The sequence below is a fragment of the Salmo trutta genome, chromosome 24, assembly GCF_901001165.1.
Source record: "Salmo trutta chromosome 24, fSalTru1.1, whole genome shotgun sequence".
In the NCBI taxonomy this organism is placed as follows: Eukaryota; Metazoa; Chordata; class Actinopteri; order Salmoniformes; family Salmonidae; genus Salmo; species Salmo trutta.
The window spans coordinates 6,450,069-6,471,944 of NC_042980.1; the positions used below are offsets into that span (position 1 = coordinate 6,450,069).

The 21,876-nt window shown below is 41.4% G+C and overlaps 1 protein-coding gene across 1 annotated transcript in view; it reads left to right on the plus strand.

Moving 5' to 3' along the window:
* Positions 1-865: 865 nt before the first annotated feature.
* The window catches only part of spegb (striated muscle enriched protein kinase b), a 125,450-nt gene continuing 104,439 nt past the window's right edge, over positions 866-21,876 (plus strand). Inside the window, exon 1 of the mRNA XM_029710821.1 lies at positions 866-2,107. Within this exon, the coding sequence (XP_029566681.1) occupies positions 1,681-2,107 (427 nt within the window). The 5' untranslated portion in view covers positions 866-1,680. The remainder of the gene's footprint in view (positions 2,108-21,876) is intronic.

Consider the following 21,876-nt stretch of genomic DNA (forward strand, 5'->3'; position numbering starts at 1 on the left):
TCTCCCACTGGATTGTGGATCTCCCTGGCATATAGCAGAAAGGGACAAGGGTTACCTAGCGGTGTACGTGCCCACTCCACTGGGGGTCTGGCAGAGTTTTGGACATTATTTAAAGGGTTGACTTTAGGGGAAATTTGTGTTGTGGCGGGTTGAGCATCAGTGTGCTTACATTGTGCTTACAGCTGGGACAGGGGAAGGTCACTAGGCAGCATGCAGTGTGTGCAATTCCCAGACTACCGCTTCTTGTGGGGTCGAGGTCTTGGAGATCTGCATTGGACCGTTTCATTTAGTATTCGCTGGGCTCAGCTTTGGACTTGATTTCATTTCCACATAGTAGTGTTGTACCAAAAGTACTAACTAAAATGGAACGTAACATTATCACTATAAATACTGTTACCTGAAGGAGGGAAACGAGGTACAACACCAGTTTGGCCCCGGACCGTCCGTTCCTGGACTCAGTGAAGAGCAGTATTAAATTGAAGGAATAAATCCGAGCTTCACATTTATCACCTGTGGAAGGCCGGCTTCCAGCAAGGTGCTGATTTCATTGGCCTTGTCAGGCATGATTTTAGTTTTTCAATCGAGGTTGCGGGGGTGCGATTACACCATAGTTTTGTTGTACCTCGTTTCCCTCCTTTAGGGAATGGTAGTAATAGTCATAATGTTACGTTTTGGCCCTCCTGAGTACATTTTGTGAAGTTACTTGTGAGCTTCTGCATTTGACCTACAAATCAAATCAACCTCCCTGCTCACTGTGGCACCATCCCACATGCACTGGAGACCACACGATTGGTTAAAAATTACAAGGGGGCAGGAGCTAAGGGGGACAGGGCAGACATATCAGCATGCAGCTGTCATTCTGATGCCTTCTGGTTGTGTGGCTGTCTCTTCCCCTAAGGACTTGCCTGGCAGAGGTTGCGAGAGATCATGAGTGAGAAAGCTTAGCTCTTTTGGTACAAGAGGGGGGACAGACAGTGTACATGTGGTGTGACTGAGACTGGTGCATACTGAATTGGAAACAAAGTGAGTTTGTCAGCCAATCCTAAGGGTCAAAATGGGAAGTAAGGTCCTTTACAGATTTACAAGAGTTCAGTGCACGTTTTCTTTGACTCGCGCTGAATGAGTTCAAGACAAGGACCGGCTCAAGAGGGGTGAGAAGCAAGAGAAACCAGCCAGGGGAAAGGAAGGTGAAAGGCAGAGGCCATCAACTTCTAGAAGGCAAGACTGGGAGCTGTTAATGCAACATGATCCTGTGGGTCTTGCCCTAAAAATACCGCCAGGCAGGAGAACGTGCACAGACTGTATGTGCCTAATTTTCCCAATTGGACTTCAAAAGCCGTCACAAAAAAAAACATTTTGGCTGGGGACTTTGAAGGTAATCTAATCCAATGTAATGAAGTTTATTTGCTTTAGAACTTTGATAGCAGAAGTTACAGGGATATTCTTAGCAATACATGAGCCCATTCAAACCACTTTAAAAGTTAGTGTTACATTTGAAAGGCTAAACAATAGTTATAATAATCAAAATGATCAAGTCTAGATGGGAAAATTACTTTTAATCTTCTCTTGAATCTCTCTACGTCAACTATCTTAAAGAAATTAAGAATAAGGGTCCAGTAAACATTGGGACCCATTTTGAATACGCAACTAATGCTATTATAAGAAGGCATCACTGTGAAAATGAAAAAGGCAGAGGTGCAGATGACCCTGAAGAAGGGAGCAGATGAGGGGGTGCGCAACGTCCCTAGCCCCATCTTCCTGCCAAAGCGGGCCAAAGCCAATCCTAACCCCGATCAGACGGTCCCCGACTCGGGGGCCTCCGCGTTTCCCACCCAGACCCCTCCTGTGTTTGTACGCAAAATGAGGAACGCCGCTGTGGGTACTGGCTGCGACATCCGCCTGAAAGTGGCGGTGGCCGGAGACCCACAGCCCTCGCTCTACTGGTACCACAACGACGACCTGCTGAATATGGATAATCAGGAATATGGGGGCCTCTGGATCAGGGACTGCAAGCCCAGTGACGCCGGGCTTTACACCTGCATTGCCAACAACCATCTTGGGGAGGCGCGGAGTAGCGCCGTGCTCGCCGTCCTGGACCTGGGGGAAGGTAATGTAGACGGATCACTTATCCTATTGTTTTGTGTTAAAAGTCCTTGACCTCTTATCAATGTGTTTTTCTACTAAGTTCTGGCACAATCAAGGATGTTTTGGGGCCATGTTTTGGCGTCCCCCCATACATACCCCCAACTACTACTCCCATGTGTTTCAAGCCATTCATACTTGAATGTATTGTATTGATCCAAGAATATGTGAGCAAATAAGGTTTGAGATTATTTAGAAAAACTTAAGCCATTTACATTATCTCCACATTGTCATGACATGACAGTTTACCTATTGAATCTCTCAATGCTCAAAGCTTGTGAAAAGTTGAAGGGTTCACATAAATAGCATAATGAATCATTTAATTGAACCAGTCATAATGCGTGATTTGATTTGTAGCCATGTTTGTGCAGAGCTAAAGAGGGATTAATAGTGAAGACCAACAAAGACACAGTGGCAATGTGATAATGGACAACTTGTCCAACAGGCTGTACATTTGTAATGGTGGATCATAGGGAAGAGTTGGGTAACACTTGATATACATCCTGCAAGTATAATGTATTATGATGTAGTTATAATGCATTTTATGACTATATGCCCCCCTTATAATGTTGTATTATCATTTATGATGATCCTGACTAACCAGCCATTTTGAGTCAGTTGAAATGTTGATACATAGAGACATAACATAATATAAAGCTTTGTGTAAGTCATATATGCTTACAAGAAGTCATAAAGAATTATACCTTCATGCTTCAAGTTAAGTGTTACCAACAGTTATATAGGGGTTAGAGTGCTTTATCCTCCTGGGTTACCTTGTTTTGTTCTGATGACTGAATCCTGAGGCCTGTTTTGTGGCTGCAGGAGTGATAGGATATCCTAAATCACTGCATAGAAGTATGGCAGCCTATAGAGATGACATGTTGCTTTAGGGTTGTGTTTGTAAACTGCATCAGGTTAATAAAGTAATAGTCTAATAAATCTTGAACTTCCATAATCTCAAATAGAATTATGTAATGTAATGTATTATAGCATGGCTCTGTCTTGTTTGGAGTTCTTGGGTCCTGGATCAGCAGGTCGTTCGAGATTGACAAAATTGGATGTCCTGAGGATGTCGGGAAATGCCTTCAAAACTATCCACTAGGGGCAAGTAGGCTTGGGTTTTGCTAGGGTGTTGTGGACTGGGGTGGTAGATGTGTGACTCTGGATTAGAAGGTTGTGTATTCGATCCCATTTGTGGACAGTGTTTTTTTATTTGAACTCTATCCCAAACCTTCACACTTACCTTAACCATTTGGAATGAGTTCCTAAACCTTATGTTTTAACCCTATCCCAAATCGTAACCTTTACCTTAACTATTCGGAATGAGTGCCTAAATTGAACCCTTAACTTCGAAATTTGACGTTTGGACATATGGAACGATACAACTACTTCTCAGACGGAGTTCAGTGTGTCAAATTGGAGGGCCTGTTGTCCGGACCTCTGGCAGTCTCTATGGGGGTACCACAGGGTTCAATTCTCGGGCCGACTCTTCCCTGTATACATCAATGATGTCGCTCTTGCTGCTGGTGATTCTCTGATCCACCTCTACGCAGACGACACCATTCTGTATACTTCTGGCCCTTCTTTGGACACAATCTACCTACCTCATCCCCATACTGCACACCAGTATTTCTACTTGCACATCACCATCTGCTCATCTATCACTCCAGTGTTAATTTGCTAAATTGTAATTACTTCGCTACTATGGCCTATTTATTGCCTTACCTCCTCACGCCATTTGCACACACTGTATATAGACGTTATTTTTTTTCTATTGCGTTATTGACTGTACGCTTGTTTATTCCATGTGTAACTCTGTGTTGTTGGCCAGGTCGCAGTTGTAAATGAGAACTTGTTCTCAACTAGCCTACCTAGTTAAATAAAGGTGAAATGAAATAAATAAAATAAAAAACAGAGCAGCAGGAGCAAAAAAAAACACTTCAAAATGTGACGTTTGGAGCAAGTTCGAAATTTGACATTTAAAGAAAATGGATGAATGTCTAATTCTGTAGTGAGACTGTGAGAGCTTATTTCCTGTATATCTTTCCACATTTTCCAGCATAAAGTTTATCATGCTAGCCTTTAAGTGTAATTTTACATTTTCAGGCTACCTGGATGTATGTTTAATCTACGCTATTAAAAACATGAAAATATACAGCGGCAGTGTGATTGAATCTAGCTCTCAGTCTTACATAGAGCCTTACATACGGATATGCATGTGTGTACAATAATTTGTAGGGTATGTGCTCATTCTTAAATCAGTGACACCTGTTAGTTGTATGAAAATCAGCTATATGACTGATAGACCAATGATTCATGCATCCAGGAATCAGCATGCAGTCATCACACTACTGAGCCAAGCTGAACTGAGCCAAACCAAGCTGTATTGGGCTGACCTAGTTACGCATCCACCATAGTTGCTGGAACCGTGTTGAAAAGCAAAGTGTGAAAATATCAGAGCAAACACAGTTTTGTTCAGGTCTGGACAATAGTATGAAAAGGGTAAAAGATGCTGTTTGGAAATACCTAAATATGCCTTTGTCTTTTGGCCATGTTTGTCTTGTAGGATGGGTTGACTGGTCTTGATCATCAGATGTAATACCAGGTATTCAGTGGTATACAGATCTGGCGTTTTTACCCTGGCTAAAGCCTGCTCCCAATCAGAGGAGTTACTGTTTCAAACATGCCTAAGATCTCCTGTTCGCACTGCAGCTTCTTTCATTGCCGGCATCGGGTTAGATTTTTTAAGGCAGTAACTTTTACAGTTCAAGTTGTTTGTGTGGAACAAGCATTCAATAAAATTGGATTATACTGCAGCTTATACACTTGTGGTATTATTATGCAACAGTGTGGACTTGAGAGTTTCTTATTTTCGTACAGAAATTACAGTATGTGATTCAAATGTCACCTGTATGGCATACATTTTTAGGACACCCTCAGCTTCAACAGTCTCCTCTGTCTTTACTGCTACAAAGTGCTTTTCGATCAAATGGGTGTAAACAAATGATTTCTTGCTCTTTGACTCTTGAAACTCTGTCCTCACTTGAAACTCTGTGTTTCCGTCCTCAGCCCTGACTGTGCCTAGTCTACAGCTGTCCTATCAGTCATTGGTAGTGCCTTACCCCTCTGCCTCTCTCCCTCTCTCTCACTATCCCCTTCCCCCTCATTGACGACCATCTCTGCACTGCATGTTATTTATACCCATGGAATGTGCCAGGCCTCAGATTTGTGTAATGTTAATAGGCCACAGTGTCTCCAATTACAAAGGAAGACATCACAGCTAATAATAGACCTACCCCCCTGGAAGAGGTTTTCAGGGTTCTCTGTTATCAGAACTAATATCTGAATGACCAGGGAGACAAATTTTATTTCAAACCCACACATCCTCTCAAAACATGTTGATACTATATTCTGAAGATGCCCACTCAGTACAGTAGATATCCATGGTCAGCCAAGATTGATTTTAGCTAAACTGGCTAAATGAGGATCTTATTGGTGGGGCTTAGGATGGTTACCTGGCCAGCACCACACAAATACAAGGCCTTTTAACACTTGGCTCAGACAGAGGTCGGCTTCGCCTCGTGCCTACCCAGCTAGCAATTAGGAATCTGCCCAGAAGCGGCCCTCTTCCGTGGGGCCGGAACTGACTGAATCGGCCCGGATTCAGATGTCGGACTCGCCCCGGAATGAAAATGAATGACTGCCCAGAATTGTCCAAAGTACAGCAGGCCGTTTCCGTCTACCAGAATTATGATGGTTACCTGGCCAGCACCACACAAATACAAGGCTTTTTAACACTTGGCTCAGACAGAGGTTGGCTTCGCCTCATGCCTACCCAGCTAGCAATGAGGAATCGGCCCATCTTAACCCCTATTAGGATAGTCAGTGCTATTGACCCTACTTTTGTTTATCCCATGTGTAACCCTGTGTTGTTGTTTGTGTCGCACTGCTTTGCTTTATCTTGGCCAGGTCGCAGTTGTAAATGAGAACTTGTTCTCAACTGGCATACCTGGATAAATAAAGGTGATCTTACCAGAATCCCCCCAGAAGCGGCCAGATTGAAATTTAAATAAATGTATACAAAATTACACGATTTAGTAATTTTAAATATTACTATTATACATACAAAAAACATTTTGTCTCGGAGAAAACCCCACACACCTGGTGACCGTGTCAGCATGCATGTGCCTAGCCCGCCACAGGAGACGCGATGGGACAAGGACATCCCAGACTACCAAACCCTCCCCTAACTCGGATAACGCTGGGCCAATTGTGCGTTGCCTCATGGGTCTCCCGGTCGCGGCCGGCACGGGTCTCGAACCAGAATCTGTGGAAACGCAGTTTGCACTGTCTTAGACCGCTGCGCCACTCGGGAAGTTCCATCTGCAATGTTTTTAATGCTTATCAATTGCCTTGCCCAAAGTAGCAAAATACTAAAATACTACACAGGACTCTTAAAAAAATTCATTTAAATGTTAATTGTATTTTTTGATCACAGAAACAATGAGGAAAATATTGAAAAATGAATAAATAATGAAACGCTAATTATATAAAGCAGCTCGTGTAATCATCTGCCAGAGTGTAGCCCCAATTGGCCCGAGCCCCAAGTAATACATTTGGGCCAGATAACTCTCACCGAAATCGGCCCGAGCCGCAAGTAATATATTTGGGCCAGATAACTCACACCGCATTCGGCCCGACCTCAATCCCTGCATCCTAGCCATAAGTAATACTGCCAAAGGTGGCCCAGACTCAGGCCACATGACGTCGGCCGAGTCTGACTCTCAGCTGAGTGCCCCGACTCTCAGCCAGAATAGGCCCAGATCCACTGTGCTAGCTGGGTAGTGATCGCAGGCATTCTGAATTGGTGGCAATGACAATTTAGTCTAAATAATTAGTAGGAAAACTCTTTGCCATCGTTATGATGTCGTCAGATCTACTTTAGATATGACAATGATGTGGCTTTGTGACCCAGAGGAGGCAGAGGTTGGCTTTTAGCTATGATAGCTCTACACGGTCTTGGATATAGTCTAGCTCTACACGGACTCAGATAATAGGCTAGCTATCTCTTCACATTCATGGATATCCAAGCAGTGAGATGAGCAGTTGACACGACACATACCAGCTTTTGAACTGTGTGGCTGTAGTGGAAAGCCAGCTAGCGAGCTGAACCGGGTGCTACTAAATTCATTTTGAGCTAGCTATTATAGCTAATCTGGTACTCTTCATTAAATCCTAGCTACCTAGCTCCTGTAACATTATACTATATCTAAACTAAATCTGACAGCACCATGATGACACAGGGTATCCTTACCTTCTTTTGAAATGTCCAGTCACTACAGTGCACTTACACAATCATTGTTAAATCACAGTAAAGCTGTGAAACCCATGACTAGGTGCTCTAATCACTTTTTTTATTTGAACTGGCCTTATTGCTCTTTGTATAATTAAACATTTGAAGAAGTGGATAGATTGTCTCTCTCTCTCAACAACAAAAAAAAGGAAATACACTATGGGCAATATGCATTTGGAAATTGTAGTGAGTGTACCATTCACTCATTTAGATCATTGGACATTAAAGTGATAAGGAATGAAAGGAAGCCATCTTAGACTATTTGGACAGAATCACTCAAAGGATCACTCTGTGTGTGTAAGTCTGAGACATGTGCCTCAGATGATATCCCAGATCATCAGTATTATTTCTGCTGTGAAAAAGCACAACAGCCTTTTCTGTTCACCTTTTTTATCTTGGCTCTTGATTCTCATTTTCTAAACCCTTATGCCTCTGTAATGTATCAAAGTGATTGACTCACACTGCCTGTTTGTTTTTCAGTGTGTGACAAGAGTTCAGTTGACTGTAAGTAGTAGATACATGTTTGTATTACAAACACAACAACAAGGACTGAAGTGTTGAAAAACAAACCTGCATCTGTAGCTGAACTGAAATTCCCATGTTCCTGTTGAGATAGCTCAGGGTGACCATGGCATGGCATGGCATGGCATGGCAGTCTGTCTGTCTGAGCTGACCACAAATTGCATTGCGGGGTAAATAAAGCCTCCACGTCAGGGCAACACTTGTGCACATTGGGAAACTCCTGATCCCATCCATTTCAGGACTACTGCAATTGCCAGGGATCTCCTCTCACAATTCACAGAGTTTATTCTCTCTCCTACAGTATATCTCAACTTGCCAAAAGTGTGACAAAGATTTGTGCATCAGTACAGCAAGTCCTACTTGGCGCTTCAGATTAATTTTGTATTTAAATTTATAAATGTATCTCTTTCATCACAAATATGCCTACTTACATGCCTTCTATCAGTCTCTTTACATAAGTACCACATTAGAAATGGCATCAAGGACCATATTGGAAATAAGCTATCCACTGAACAAAAAGTCCACTTCACTTCAACAAGAAGTTGAATCAAATCAAAATACCTGGAAAGTATAAAGATAAAGATACCATAAAGATAGTTGAAATTGCAAACATGTTGTTTCACAATGTTTGAAAAAGCTGTTGCTTTGAAGGCCAAAATCAAAAGATCACTTCAGCATTTTAAATTCTGTGTGTAATTCCATTTTCAATGGCCTGACTGGTGATAAATCTAACAACAGTGCTCCTGTTACTACTGAATAAAAAGGTGCTCATGCTTCAAACAACAAGTTGAAAACAGTCCACATCATGCAGATAGTCATATTCAGTGAGTAAAGCCAGGAATGAACAGAAAAACAAAAAAACAGACAGTGGGACAGATTTACCAAGTATTTGCACCTGTTAGTTACAAGTAAAAGAAACAAAGCTAAACCATATAAACTTGACTCTTTACTTGAAAGCCGTATTCCTTCTCTTTACCCTCATTTGACCTTTTTGTTCCATTGTTTATGTGTCATGGAAAAAGCTAATGCACATTTAGCACCAGTGCAAATGCCTAGTAAATCTGATCCAGCGAATTTAGTTCATATGGTTGTATCATTGTTTGTTATTTATTGTTCTTTATTATTTGTTCTTTGGAGTAGATTTGGTCAGAGACACTGGTTGAGTTTTTTTTGGAAGTGTCATGTTTTTTTAGACCAGAGGACATGACATGAGGCAGAATGGCAGTGGCATCAGAAACCCGACAGTGCAAGGGGTGAGCGTGGGGGATTTCCAACCCATTGCTCGGATTCCACTGAACATATGAACAGGGGGACAGTGAGAGCAGCAGGAGAGGGAAAGATGGGTGACAACAAGATCGGTCTTAGAAAAGAGGTTCACAGACAGCATTGTGAATTGCAAAGTGTTAGCAATGGTTGGAGAGAAAGGGAGAGTAGGGTAATGGACATTATAATAAACATTTTGTCATCTAACCAAGTCTCCCATATCCAGCATCTCAATATGGTTCTTCCTCACAAAGAATGGTCAGGATTTCAGATATGTGTTCATACACAAGTTATCAGGAAGCAATTGCATCGGACACCCTTGCTCTAGGTCAGTGGTACTCGTTGTGCTGCCCCCAGGCCACATGCGGCTCGCGAGCCCTTAATTTGTGGCTCGCAGTGATTTTCCTATTTTCCATTCATAATACATAACAATGATACAATTTCAATTCAATGTGTTTAATGCAGGCCTGAATCACTTCATTGAATATATCGATTGTTCCCTGGATGGCAGATAGATGGCAGTATAGTGCAGCTGTTGAACAGAAAGGCCGTACTAGAACGTTTGCCGAAATAGAACGCAACTGCTCAGCTACAACAACCGACACATATCAGTTTGCTACTAACTAATTTTGCAGTCTGGTCGACATGGATCGATTTATTGTAAAAATTAAACGTAAATCTATTGACAATGAAAATGAGGGGGAAAAGCTGGAGAACAATGTGACAGCTATGAACAAACAACCACCGGAGGACCAGGAAATGGTGGAGGGGAAATGCAGCTAGATAACGTAGCTAACCTAGCTAACGTGGCTCCGGTGGCTAAGAGAAGCATATGGTAGATTCAAGAAGAACACAGAAAGTTCCAAGAGAAATGGACAGACAAGTATTTTTTGTACTGCATGATAGGACTAGCTCACTTTGTCTTATTTGCCAGAAGGCAGTCAATTATTTAAAACAAGCAAAGTTAGAGCGACATTTCCAGTCACACCATGCCCACTTTGACAAAACATATCCGCCATAAAGCAACCTCAGAAACAACAAAATAGCGCAACTCAAAGGGCAACTGTCACGCCTGCTCCCGCTCCCCCTCTCTGGCGCTCGAGGGCGCCAGGCAGCCCATCATTACACACACCTGTCACCATCGTTACGTGCTTCAGCGCTTCATTGGACTCACAAGACTCCTTCACTTTGTTGATTGCCCCTCTATATCTGTATTTTCCTCAGTTTGATCCCTGTGTCAGCATTAATATCATTTTGTTCACCCTGTCCAGACGCTGTCCGTGTTTTGTTTCATGTTCGTTATTTATTAAATGTTCACTCGCTGTACTCGCTTCTTGTCTCCCAGCGTCTGTTCTTACAACAAATGATGGACAGATCTAGCACAGTTGCAGAGAAAACAACAGTGGCAACATATGAGATTGCTTGGATACTCGAGAGAAACAAGAAGGCCTTCACAGGAGGTTGTCAAAGAATGTTTTTTGGCCTCAGCCAAAATATTGTATGCTGATTTCACAAACAAGGAAGCTATTGTAAAGCAAATTAGGGGACTGCCACTCTCAGACTCAACCATAACAAGACGCATAGAAGACATCGGCAAGGACATCGGTAGGCATCTGACTACTGACATATCCATGGCGCTGTGTTTTAGTATTGCGCTTGACGAAAGCACTGATGTAAGTGACATTGCCCAATTATGTGTTTGGGTCCGTTTCCCTCAAAACGAGTGGTTCAGAGAGGAACTTTTATGTTTACTGCCCCGTCAGGGACAAACACGAGGAGAGGATAATCTGAAAGCCCTTGTTATATTTTTTGATGATAATAATATTGACTGGTCAAATTTTGCATCTGTGTGCACTGACGGCGCCCCAAACATGTGAGGGAAGGAGAAGGGACTCATAGACCTGATGAGAAAGAGAGAGGATATTACCGAATTTGTTACGTTTCATTGTATCATTCATCAGGAAGCACTTGTGGCTAAACTCAGACTGTGACTTACAGAATGTGATGCAGCAAGTCGTGCGCGTGATGAACATGATTATTGCAAGGGCACTGAATAACCGGCAATTCCGCAAGTTGCTGGAGGAATGCCAGACAGAATACGGCGACTATTTTACAATGAGGTGCGATGGCTGTTTTCGCTCTCTCCTCCCTCAAATCTGTGAATTTGTTGCAAGCAAGGGGAGAGAGGAGTCAGAGCTGGATGATCTACTGTGGATATTAATGCTGGCTTTTTTAACTGACATCACCTGCCACCTGAACACGGTGAATCTCCAGCTTCAAAGGAAAGCTAAAACTCTGGGCAAAATGCTACGTGTGGTCACAGCATTTCAAAATAAAATCACCACACTGCTCATACCTGACAGACAGTTTGATAATTTCCCAAAACTCAGAGCAGTCACCACATACAACCCAGACATACTGCAACATTTTAGCTATGATGCATTTGTGCATATGTTGGAAGAGTTGAAGTTGAAATTTGAGTCAAGATTCAATAATATCATGGAGTACAAGGAGTTTTTCAACTTCATTGAGAACCCCTTTCATGTGCCAGTGTCATCTCTGACCCCAGTCATCACAGCCCTCTGTCCTGACCGTACTGGAATAGAGTGAGATAATGGCGCTGCAGGCAAATGACACATTGCAAGGTGAGCTAAGGTGTTACCAATTTCTGGAGCCTTGTGTCAGACACAGAGTATCCACTTCTGAAGCAGTGTGTGCAAAAGGTGACATAATTCTTTGTCAGCACTTATTCATGTGAAGCAACATTGTTAACAATGAACATTGTGAAAAAAATCAGAGAAACAGACTGACCAATGCACACCTGGCTTTCCTCACAAGTATAGCAACAACATACTATACATTTAGAATTAATTCAGTCAATGAGCAGAAGGGACATTTTCGCTCATCCAACTACTTAGGTAACCGTTAACATGGGTCTTACATGTGATGTAGCATATTTGATGTGTGTATGTATATATTTGTGATGTGCTGTACATCAAATCAATTGCATGTGCTCTATTGCTCTGAATTTGCTCTCAATTAATAATTGATAATATTGGGGGAAAAAGTAAACAAATTAAAGATCTGTGCGGCCCTCTGAATGATTGTCTCAACCCAAAGTGGCCCCCTTACAAAAAATTGTGAGTAACACTGCTCTAGGTTATGTATCAGATCTAACTAATCTGGGGCAGATTTTATGGATGGATTTGAGAAACGTACAAGCTAATTACTTTGTATTGTGGCGTACAGCAGGTCAGCCACCAGGGAGAGACTCGTCGAGTAACAGATGAAGTATACATCACGAGGCGATGGCTCCATCTGCTGGATGTGCCAGGTCTCGACGGGCTCTCCAGCCAGGACTAATTGGGGCTGATTGGGAGCTGGTGAGTAATCAAGGGCGGATTGTTCACCAGCAGTGCAAGGCCCATAAAGCTGCCAGAAGGGCAGCACACAGGAGGAATGGGAGAAGAAAGGACTCTTGTGGTATTGTTGATGGTTGCAGAGGTAAGAAGAGGGAGTTCGGTTTTGTGCCCGACAGGATACAGCCAGACCCGGAATACCAGAAGACGGCATCCCGGAGAGGGTATCATAGGGGAGACCTATCCTTATCTTTTTGATCTATTATTTAAATAAACACTCTTGAAACTGAGCTAATCCTTCTGTGTCTGATATGGGTAAACATCTTGACCAAACACCCTGGTCTGCCACAGTACATTTTACACCTCTACTCAGTGATGATTTTAGCATGTAAATCTTGGTGGGGCAAAACATTAATTGCACTGTAACGGTGACAAACGGTGCCCACAAACTGTTAGGGCCTACAGTACATAAAACTGTCCCAACAGCAGTCCCAACAGTAGTCCCAACACCTTACCACTGCTACACCTGGCTATTTGCGGAGCCTTGTCTGGTAGCGAAACAGTTCATTCAGCCTCATTTACTGCCTTTAAAAAAATATAGCTGATGATATAGCTGATATGACTGACTTGCTTAAACAAATGTGGTTTCTACTGACAATTGAGATGTACAAACTACGGCTTAAGGGGACGATAAAGACAATGAGTGAGCTAGAACAGACGTAGTCAATATAGCTATTTGTTCAGCACTTTTGAAATGTACAGCAACAGAATTCAGAACATGGGCCATGCTTACGGTGTTCTCCCTGTACACCAAGTCAAAACCGTCGGATAAATAAAGGGGGCATATAAGCAGACAATGAAATGTCTTACAATTTTTGATGATTACATTTCTCAAAAACTGTTTATAGGCTACATGTGCACCACCAAGTCAGAACAGTAGGTGAAATTAAGAGGTGAAAATATAATTATTAGGGTGAGGCACATGGGCTACTAACAGCTTACTATGCAACATAAACTTAGTATTACTTTCTTAGCTACAGTAAGGTATCCCCCTTTCCCTTTCCTTTCCCTTATACATATCTCCCTAGCATATTACATAATTTATGCAGCAGCATACAATACATTTTTGGACTCACCTTGTTGTGCTGTGCTCACTTGAACAGGAAGGTGACGCGGTGGTCCTTCATGGGCAAATCTTGTCATCAAACTTTGTCGTCAAAGTCTAGCCATCTCTGGATTTATGGTGCTTTCAAGACAACTCGGGGAAAAAAAGTTGAATCATGATGACGTCAGTGATCTTCAGGTCGTAGCTCTAGAAAAAGGCCCGAGATCCGAATTTACAATTCCGAGTTGGATGAAAGTTCAAAACGTATTTCCCAGTCGTAGCTAATTTTTCCCCAGTTCCCAGTTGTCTTGAACTCACTAAAATCAGATTTTTCAGTTCCGAGTGTAACAGTGTAGGTTCCGTCCCTCTCTTCGCCCCAACCTGGGCTCGAACCAGGGACCCTTGCACACATCAACAACTGACACCCCACGAAGCATCGTTACCCATCATGCCACAAAAGCCGCGGCCCTTGCAGTCACTAAATCATGCTTTTATGCATATTTCACCAAACAATTTCATACATCCTGATCAAAAAGAAAATGGTAAATAAGCACATCGTGTGCAGGATTCATTCATTTGTATCATTACAATCCAATTCCATGTATTCAATATATAGGCTGGTCTGCTCATATTAGCAGATGTTCCATGGGCAAGCAGAAACATAATCCCCAATAGAAATGAGGAAAGGTGAATACAGTGGATGAACACAACTTATATGAATGTATAAACCACAATGTTAGAAATGATGAGTGACCCAAAGTTTCTTAGAAGTAACTCAACTTCATTCCATGCATCTCTGCATGTCCATAATGTTGTAAAGATATCATAAAAATAGACATTTGCCTAGATCTTTCACTATATTTTACCTGATTTACTACTGATAAACACATTTACAATTTTGTACAGTAGTACTTACTCATTTCTGAAAACTGTGAACACATTTGCAACCTTTTCTCTTCTGATCAAAACAACGTGTTAATATATTGTGAACATACACTTTACAGTAAATGTTGTATTCATTGATGACAATTGTATTGAAAGTTTTGTAAAAGTGGTTCTAAATATTCAATCCACGTATAAAGGCAAGAATATGATCCAACATTTTGCAAATGTATTTAAACATTTGATCATTGTTGTTCTGCTTTAGGCATGTTTAATCACCATTCCAAAATTTTTTTTGAAGCAATTAAGAGGTAATACATGTCTTATACAGAACCGGTAACACTTTACTTGAATAGTCCATCTGTAGACGCTCATCAAACAGACTATCAGTAACATGTCAACAGCATATCTGTTGACTTGCATCATGTTACTGATAGTCAGTTGGTGAAGCATAGCGCTTGAAACATCAGAATCATGACTCCCGCAGGGACCACTCATGTGAAAAATCTATGCACGCATGACTTGGATAAGTGTCTGCTAAATTGCATATTATAGTTTGCTGTTGATCTACAGATGGACTATACAAACTAAATGTTGACTCTTTTTCCACTTATAGTCAGTTTGCAAATAACACATTTTCCATTGTGTTACATGTTTGTTCACCTTGACACTTGTTTGAGCTTGCCTCTTCCTTGAGAGTTTCCTCTCCTCAGTAGGAACACACTCAATGTCTTTAGGGCATATTTGTGTGCTGTAGCTTGGCACTGTTCTCGGTGAGCTTAGCCAGCTCAATATATTGATTCACAGAGTATAGGAGAGAAACTGAGATCTTAAGCAAGGACATGGGGTAAGCCATGTTTGCAGTCATGCAGCGCTAGCCTAGTATGTTATTGTCACTTCAAATATCCATGCTTGACAAAATTATTCATAAGAATGTTTGACGTTTGATATAGTTTTATCTGCTCGAATTGTGGATTTATTGTGTACAACAACAATGGAGAGTCACTGTAGCCTACATATCTAACCCGTACAAAAAAATATACAAACAAATCACATGTGAAAAATGTCATATTTAAAAAGAATGTGTTGAAATGTTCACGCTTGTGATGTTTCACATGTACATTTTTCACATGTGAATTTTTTTTCTCCCAATTTTCATATTTATTTCATCACTTCCAGCTACGTCTGGAGACCAACCAGGACCAAACCTGCTTAGCTTCAGAGACTAACTAGCAGGGTGCTATGTTTCTGGAATGAACGTGCCAAAACTTGCAGCTGGAAAAAAAGGCAGTGAAAGCAAAGGCCAGCGTAACAACCAAAAATATGGAAAAACTATATTTTTGTAACCATTCAGAATGAATTTGTTCTCCCATTTCAAAACTATTTCCTTGCAATGTTTTGTTGTCAATACTTCTGGGTTCATGTTTGCTTTCATTATCATTATTTTTGTTTGCAATACTAAGAATCAGGTTCTCAACTTCAGAGGTTTTGCTTGATATTAATGGCACAAAAGTAACTCACTCACTAGAGTATTGCACCATATAATAGCACTATTCCTCTATTAAAGGTATTTAAAGCGACAATCCTTAATTGAAACATGAACAAAGTGTTCTCTCCTCCACAGTTTCAGTAAAAAGCTGAAGGATGGGGCTGGAGAAATGCAGCCACTCTCAAATCCATAGATTATGCTATGGATGCAAGGACTGACCATCCATAATATCAAAATTATAGTTTTAACCATGTTTTTAGTGGTTGTTTACATTGAGTTTGTTTACATTTTGGGATCTGATGGGGTACAACAGTTGAACTAAGCTCATGGTGTATTTATACTTTATATTCTTCAAGAATCAAAGTACATATCATTAATTTACAAGTCAAAAAATGGATGTAGCAACCAAGGCTTGCCCTTTTAACAGGCAGTGACTATACTGCAGAACTATAAGTCGCCATTTGATGGTGAGTCATTAACCTGCACACCCCCCCCAAAAAAAATCACGGTTGTAATTGCAAGTTCACGTGAAAAGCAATCACACGTGAAAGTGAGATTTTCACATGTGGAGTTTTCTTACATGTGAAACTGCATATCCGATTTTCACATGTGTACGTTTTTAACACATGAAAGGGTGACCTCTACATTTTTATGTAATACTTGTGCAAATATGTTTTCACGGGTGAAATTTAAGCTCAACATTTGTTGAAAACAGCAATTTCACATGTGAACATGTGATTCTGCCTGTGAAAATGCGATTTCACATGCGAAACTGCAAATTTGACGTGTTTTCTTTGTAAGGGAAAATATAGCCCTCAGCTTGTTTGATGTCACATTCAGTAGTTCATCAGGGATGCGGAGTAGTGAGGAGGGTCCTGAATGGAATCCTCTCTTCAATGCTTATCTTTTCTCTACTGCACACAACATTGCCTCATTAAGCCAACCCAGGACTGTTATCTAGACAGAGGCTTGGGGAAGAAAAAAATAACACAGGGAAAGAAATGTCGACCTATGCTTCTTCACGGCACTATTGTCAGGAGACGCTGATTCACTCCCACTGCTGCCTCTCTGCCTCTCCTTTCTCGTTCTCCGTGCGGTGAGAGACACGCATGGGGGAATGCGCTCGCTGTCTCTGGCTACTGTTGTGACACGCAGATTATTCTTTCTGAAAAGCTAATAATATTTGATGCTCTTTTGCCTGTCAACACAACCATCTGCGCTTTACGGAAGTTGCATTCCTTTACTGTCCACATTGACTCTCAGGAGGATCAGGGAGTGATAATGATAATCATTGTAATGATTATGTAATAAACCCTAGTGCCTTGATGCCCATGTTTCTCTGCAGAGCACGTTGGAAAATGCAATTGTTGAATGACAGATTTCATTTTTTGAGCTCAGTTCTTGCAAGTTGATTGTCGGAGTACGATGAAAAATCAGTATCTTAGTGAAGAGGAACTCCCTTTTCTGCACATATTATAAAACTCAGACGAAACCAGAAAAATGGTCAAACAAAGACCCAAGGCAGGCATGAAGAAAACCAGGTCAAAGACATTCCTGCAGGTGAGTTCAAACTGTTCTGACAGAATTTGACATAGTGATTTTGCTTTACGCTATATCATTTTTAGTTGAATAAAATGGTATAAACTCGCATTTGTATGTTGTCATGTAGGTTAATGTCATATTGCAGCATGCTAAATGATGAGTAGGACTTGATCTACACACTAACTCATGATTATATATGATGGCATGATTTGCAATGATTCCCTTAATGTGTTAGTGGAGAATGAGCATTACACCCTTACCAATGCCTTCAAAAAGTATTCAGACCGCTTGACTTTTTCCACATTTTGTTACATTACAGCCTTATTCTAAAATGGATGATATATATAATAACGACGAAGCTAAAAAAAAACATGTTGTAATTTTAGCAAATGTATTACAAATAAAAAACAGAAATACCTTATTTACATAAGTATTCAGACCCTTTGGTATGAGACTCGAAATTGAGCTCAGGTGCATCCTGTTTCCATTGATCCTCCTTGAGATGTTTCTACAACTTGATTGGAGTCCAGCTGTGGTAAGTTCAAATGATTGACATTAATTGGAAAGGCTATATAAAGTCCCACAGTTGACAGTGCATGTCAGAGCAAAAATCAAGCCATCAGGTCAAAGGAATTGTCCGTAGAGCTCCGAGACAGGATTGTGTCGAGGCACAGATCTGGGGAAGGGTACCAAAACATTTCTGCAGCATTGAAGGTCCTCAAGAACACAGTGGCCTCCATCATTCTTAAATGGGAGCTGGCCACCCGGCCAAACTGAGCAATTGGGGGAGAAGGGCCTTTGTCAGGGAGGTGAACAAGAACCCAATGGTCACTCTGACAGAGCTCCAGAGTTCCTCTGTGGAGATGGGAGAACCTTCCAGAAGGACAACCATCTATGCAGCACTCCACCGATCAGGCCTTTATGGTAGAGTGGCCAGACAGAAGCCACTCCTCAATAAAAGGCACGTGACAGCCCACTTGGAGTTTGCCAAAATGCACCCAAAGACTCTCAGACCATGAGAAACAAGATTCTCTGGTTTGATATAACCAAGATTGAACTCTTTGGTCTGAATGTCAAGCGTTACGTCTGGCACCATCCCTATGGTGAAGAATGGTGGTGGCAGCATCATGCTGTGGGAATGTTTTTCAGCGGCAGGGCCTGGAGAAGGACTGGGAGAAGGACTGGGACAGGCAAAGATGAACAAAGTACAGAAAGATACTGGATGAAAACCTGCTCTAGTAGAGCGCTCAGGACCTCAGACTGGGGCGAAGGTTCACCTTCCAAAAGGACAATGACCTTAAGCACACAGCCAAGACAATGCAGGAGTGGCTTCGGGACAAGTCTCTGAATGTCCTTGAGTGGCTCAGTCAGAGCTCGTATTTAAACCTGATCGAACAACTCTGGAGAGACCTGAAAATAGCTGTGCAGCAACGCTCCCCATCTAAACTGACAGACCTTGAGAGGATCTGCAGTGAAGAATAGGAGAAACTCACCAAATACTGGTGTGCCATGCATGTAGCTTTATACCCAAGAAGACTCGATGCTGTAATACCTGCCAAAGGTGCTTCAACAAAGTACTTAGAAAAGGGTCTGAATACTTATGTAAATGTGATATATATATATATTTTTTTTTTGCTTTGTCGTTACACATACTTTTTTTTGCCATTTCAGAATAAGGCTGTAACGTAGCAAAATGTGGAAAAAGTCAAGGGCTCTGAATACTTTTTGAAGGCACTGTCGGCAGTAGGCAATACATTTCTAGGTTCAGATGCCATGGAGACGATAAGAGGTGTTCAGGTTGATCCACTTGCAGGGATTATTATTCTCACAATCTGGCAATGTTCTTATTCACAGAGGACCTATTTTTCCAGAAAGATCAACAGCCATCTGGAATGAGCAATCCTGGATAAATTTATATTCACCCAAAATTCACCCAACTAATTTGGCAAATGACCTAATTGCCAACAAATTGAATGACTGACATAACAAGAGAAAAACTGCTGATGCACAAACAAATTTCGAAACTGCACCGCGTATTCTACTATTCTCAATACTAAGTTGAGACCCCGACTGAGTTCCTAAATTTATTTTTGGGGGTTGACCCCCTAGTGGCTAGGTGCCCTAACCGGCCACTTATGTCGCTTATGCCTGAAGCCGGCCCTGACATGACCATTGTTTACTTTCCACAATCTCATGAATGTATTATTTTCTTTCATAAGTTCTCTATGTAATACATGCTAGATAAGAATGAAGAGGGTGGATAATGTCACCTATTGATCAGGTACTATAGCAGCCTAAACTTCAACTTCAGAGAAGGTTGTTTTATAGCCCTTCTCTCTCATGACTTGCTGTGTGTGAGGACTAAAATGACCAGTCAAGTATGTTGGCCCTATGTTGGCAGGTCACTCTGTATGTCTGTAATTTTGGAAAATGTAACAGGAGCCCTTAGCTGCGCTTCTCGCTTCTGGAAGCATGTTCCAGAGTGTCCTGGGACAGCAGAGTGGTCATGATAGCTCTGCGTCATTAAAGCCTGCTGGCACTGTCGTCATATCCCCCAGACTTTCTATTCAACAGCTGTAGGCTACAATCCCTGCCGACCTCTCTAAAAATGTCCCCTTTGGCATCCTGGGAGAAAACACATTACTCCCCACTCGCTCGCTCACTCACTTACTTTTCTCTCACATGTTGCATCATACAGCACCAAAAATGCATGTGAGCAAAGGAAATTATATGATCACTCTTATTATATAATTATAACAGCAAAACATTTACTGTATTATATTTATGCATTCTAATAATGTTTAACATGGCATTAAATCACTTTTTGTTTCTCCTTTCAGAAAACTGGCAACTCAAAGCAGCCATTTGGATCATCCACTCATGGTGTGTTCGGAGTTAGCAATAACAGGTTACTAGAACACATTACCTATGGAAGCTACAGGTAACTGCCAAAATAATGGAAACACTTGATTGAGGGATACAAAGTATATTGAAATCAGATGCTTCCACACAGGTGTGATTCCTGAGTGAATTAAGCAATTAACATCCCATCATGCTTAGGGTCAAGTATAAAAATGCTGGGCAGGCCATTATTTTGGCTATGCCCCCATAGGATGACAATGCCCCCATCCACAGGGCACGAATGGTCACTGAATTTTTTGATGAGCATGATAACAATGTAAACCATATGCCATGGCTGTCTCGGTCACCAGATCTCAACCCAGAGCGTTTTTCACCACCTTCAACAAAAAGCGATTTAACTTATTAGATAAATTGCACATGTGATTTAATTTTTTTACGTATCGTCAAACAGAACTGTAGTATAGTATAATTATGTTGATTCTCTTGTAAGCTAATTCATCTCATACTCAAATCAAGTCTAACCAATCAGATGAACATCAAATAATTATTGAGTTCCAATCCATCTCAAGCAGTGAAGCATCTAATCCTCCCATGTTGAGGTGGAGAACATCTCATGAGAGCTGCTGGGTTACCGATGACTCAGTGGAGTCTTATCTATTCTGAGTTGTAGCCGTGACTTGGTGTGGTGGAGCTGTATGTTGAGAGTGTTTGGCAGTCTGAACTCAGTGGTGCTGTAGAGATGTTCAGGTGGTGTAAATGATGATGCTGTTGAGTACAGCTTAGCTGAAGGTTATGTTCAGTGAGTGGTTGTGTTCTGAGTTGTACTCTTTGGCTGTGAGCCACATAACATTTAGCAACCTACAATGTAGTCATGTCCAATGACTCACTATGTCTTGCATGAGACAGTTTTAATCACTGCTCTTTGACTCTTAGCTCAAACTCAGAATGCCTGTCTCGTTTGAATAGAGAAGGAGAAGTATGATTCACTCATGATAACCAAACTGACTCAACCGATTCACAACAATTAATTGCTGCAAAATAATGATTTCAAAGTTTTCCGTGCATCCTTTACTGTGTTTGAGGTAAAGAATTACAGCATTGTGTTGAGACGTTTTTCCAACTTCACCTCTCTTCCCTTACAAAAATGTATTTGTTGCAGCAAACTTCCTGCAAGTTTGTGGCAAATTTACTGCAAACTAAATAGTGTGCCCCAAAATGCTGCCAGAAGTTTGCAAATGTTTGCCACAAGTGGTGAATCTGTGGCAAACCTTTGGCAACAATAATATGTATTGCCACTAGTGGCAAACAGTTCCCCAGAAGTTGTCCGGTGAGTGTCTAACTTATTAATTAAACTTCC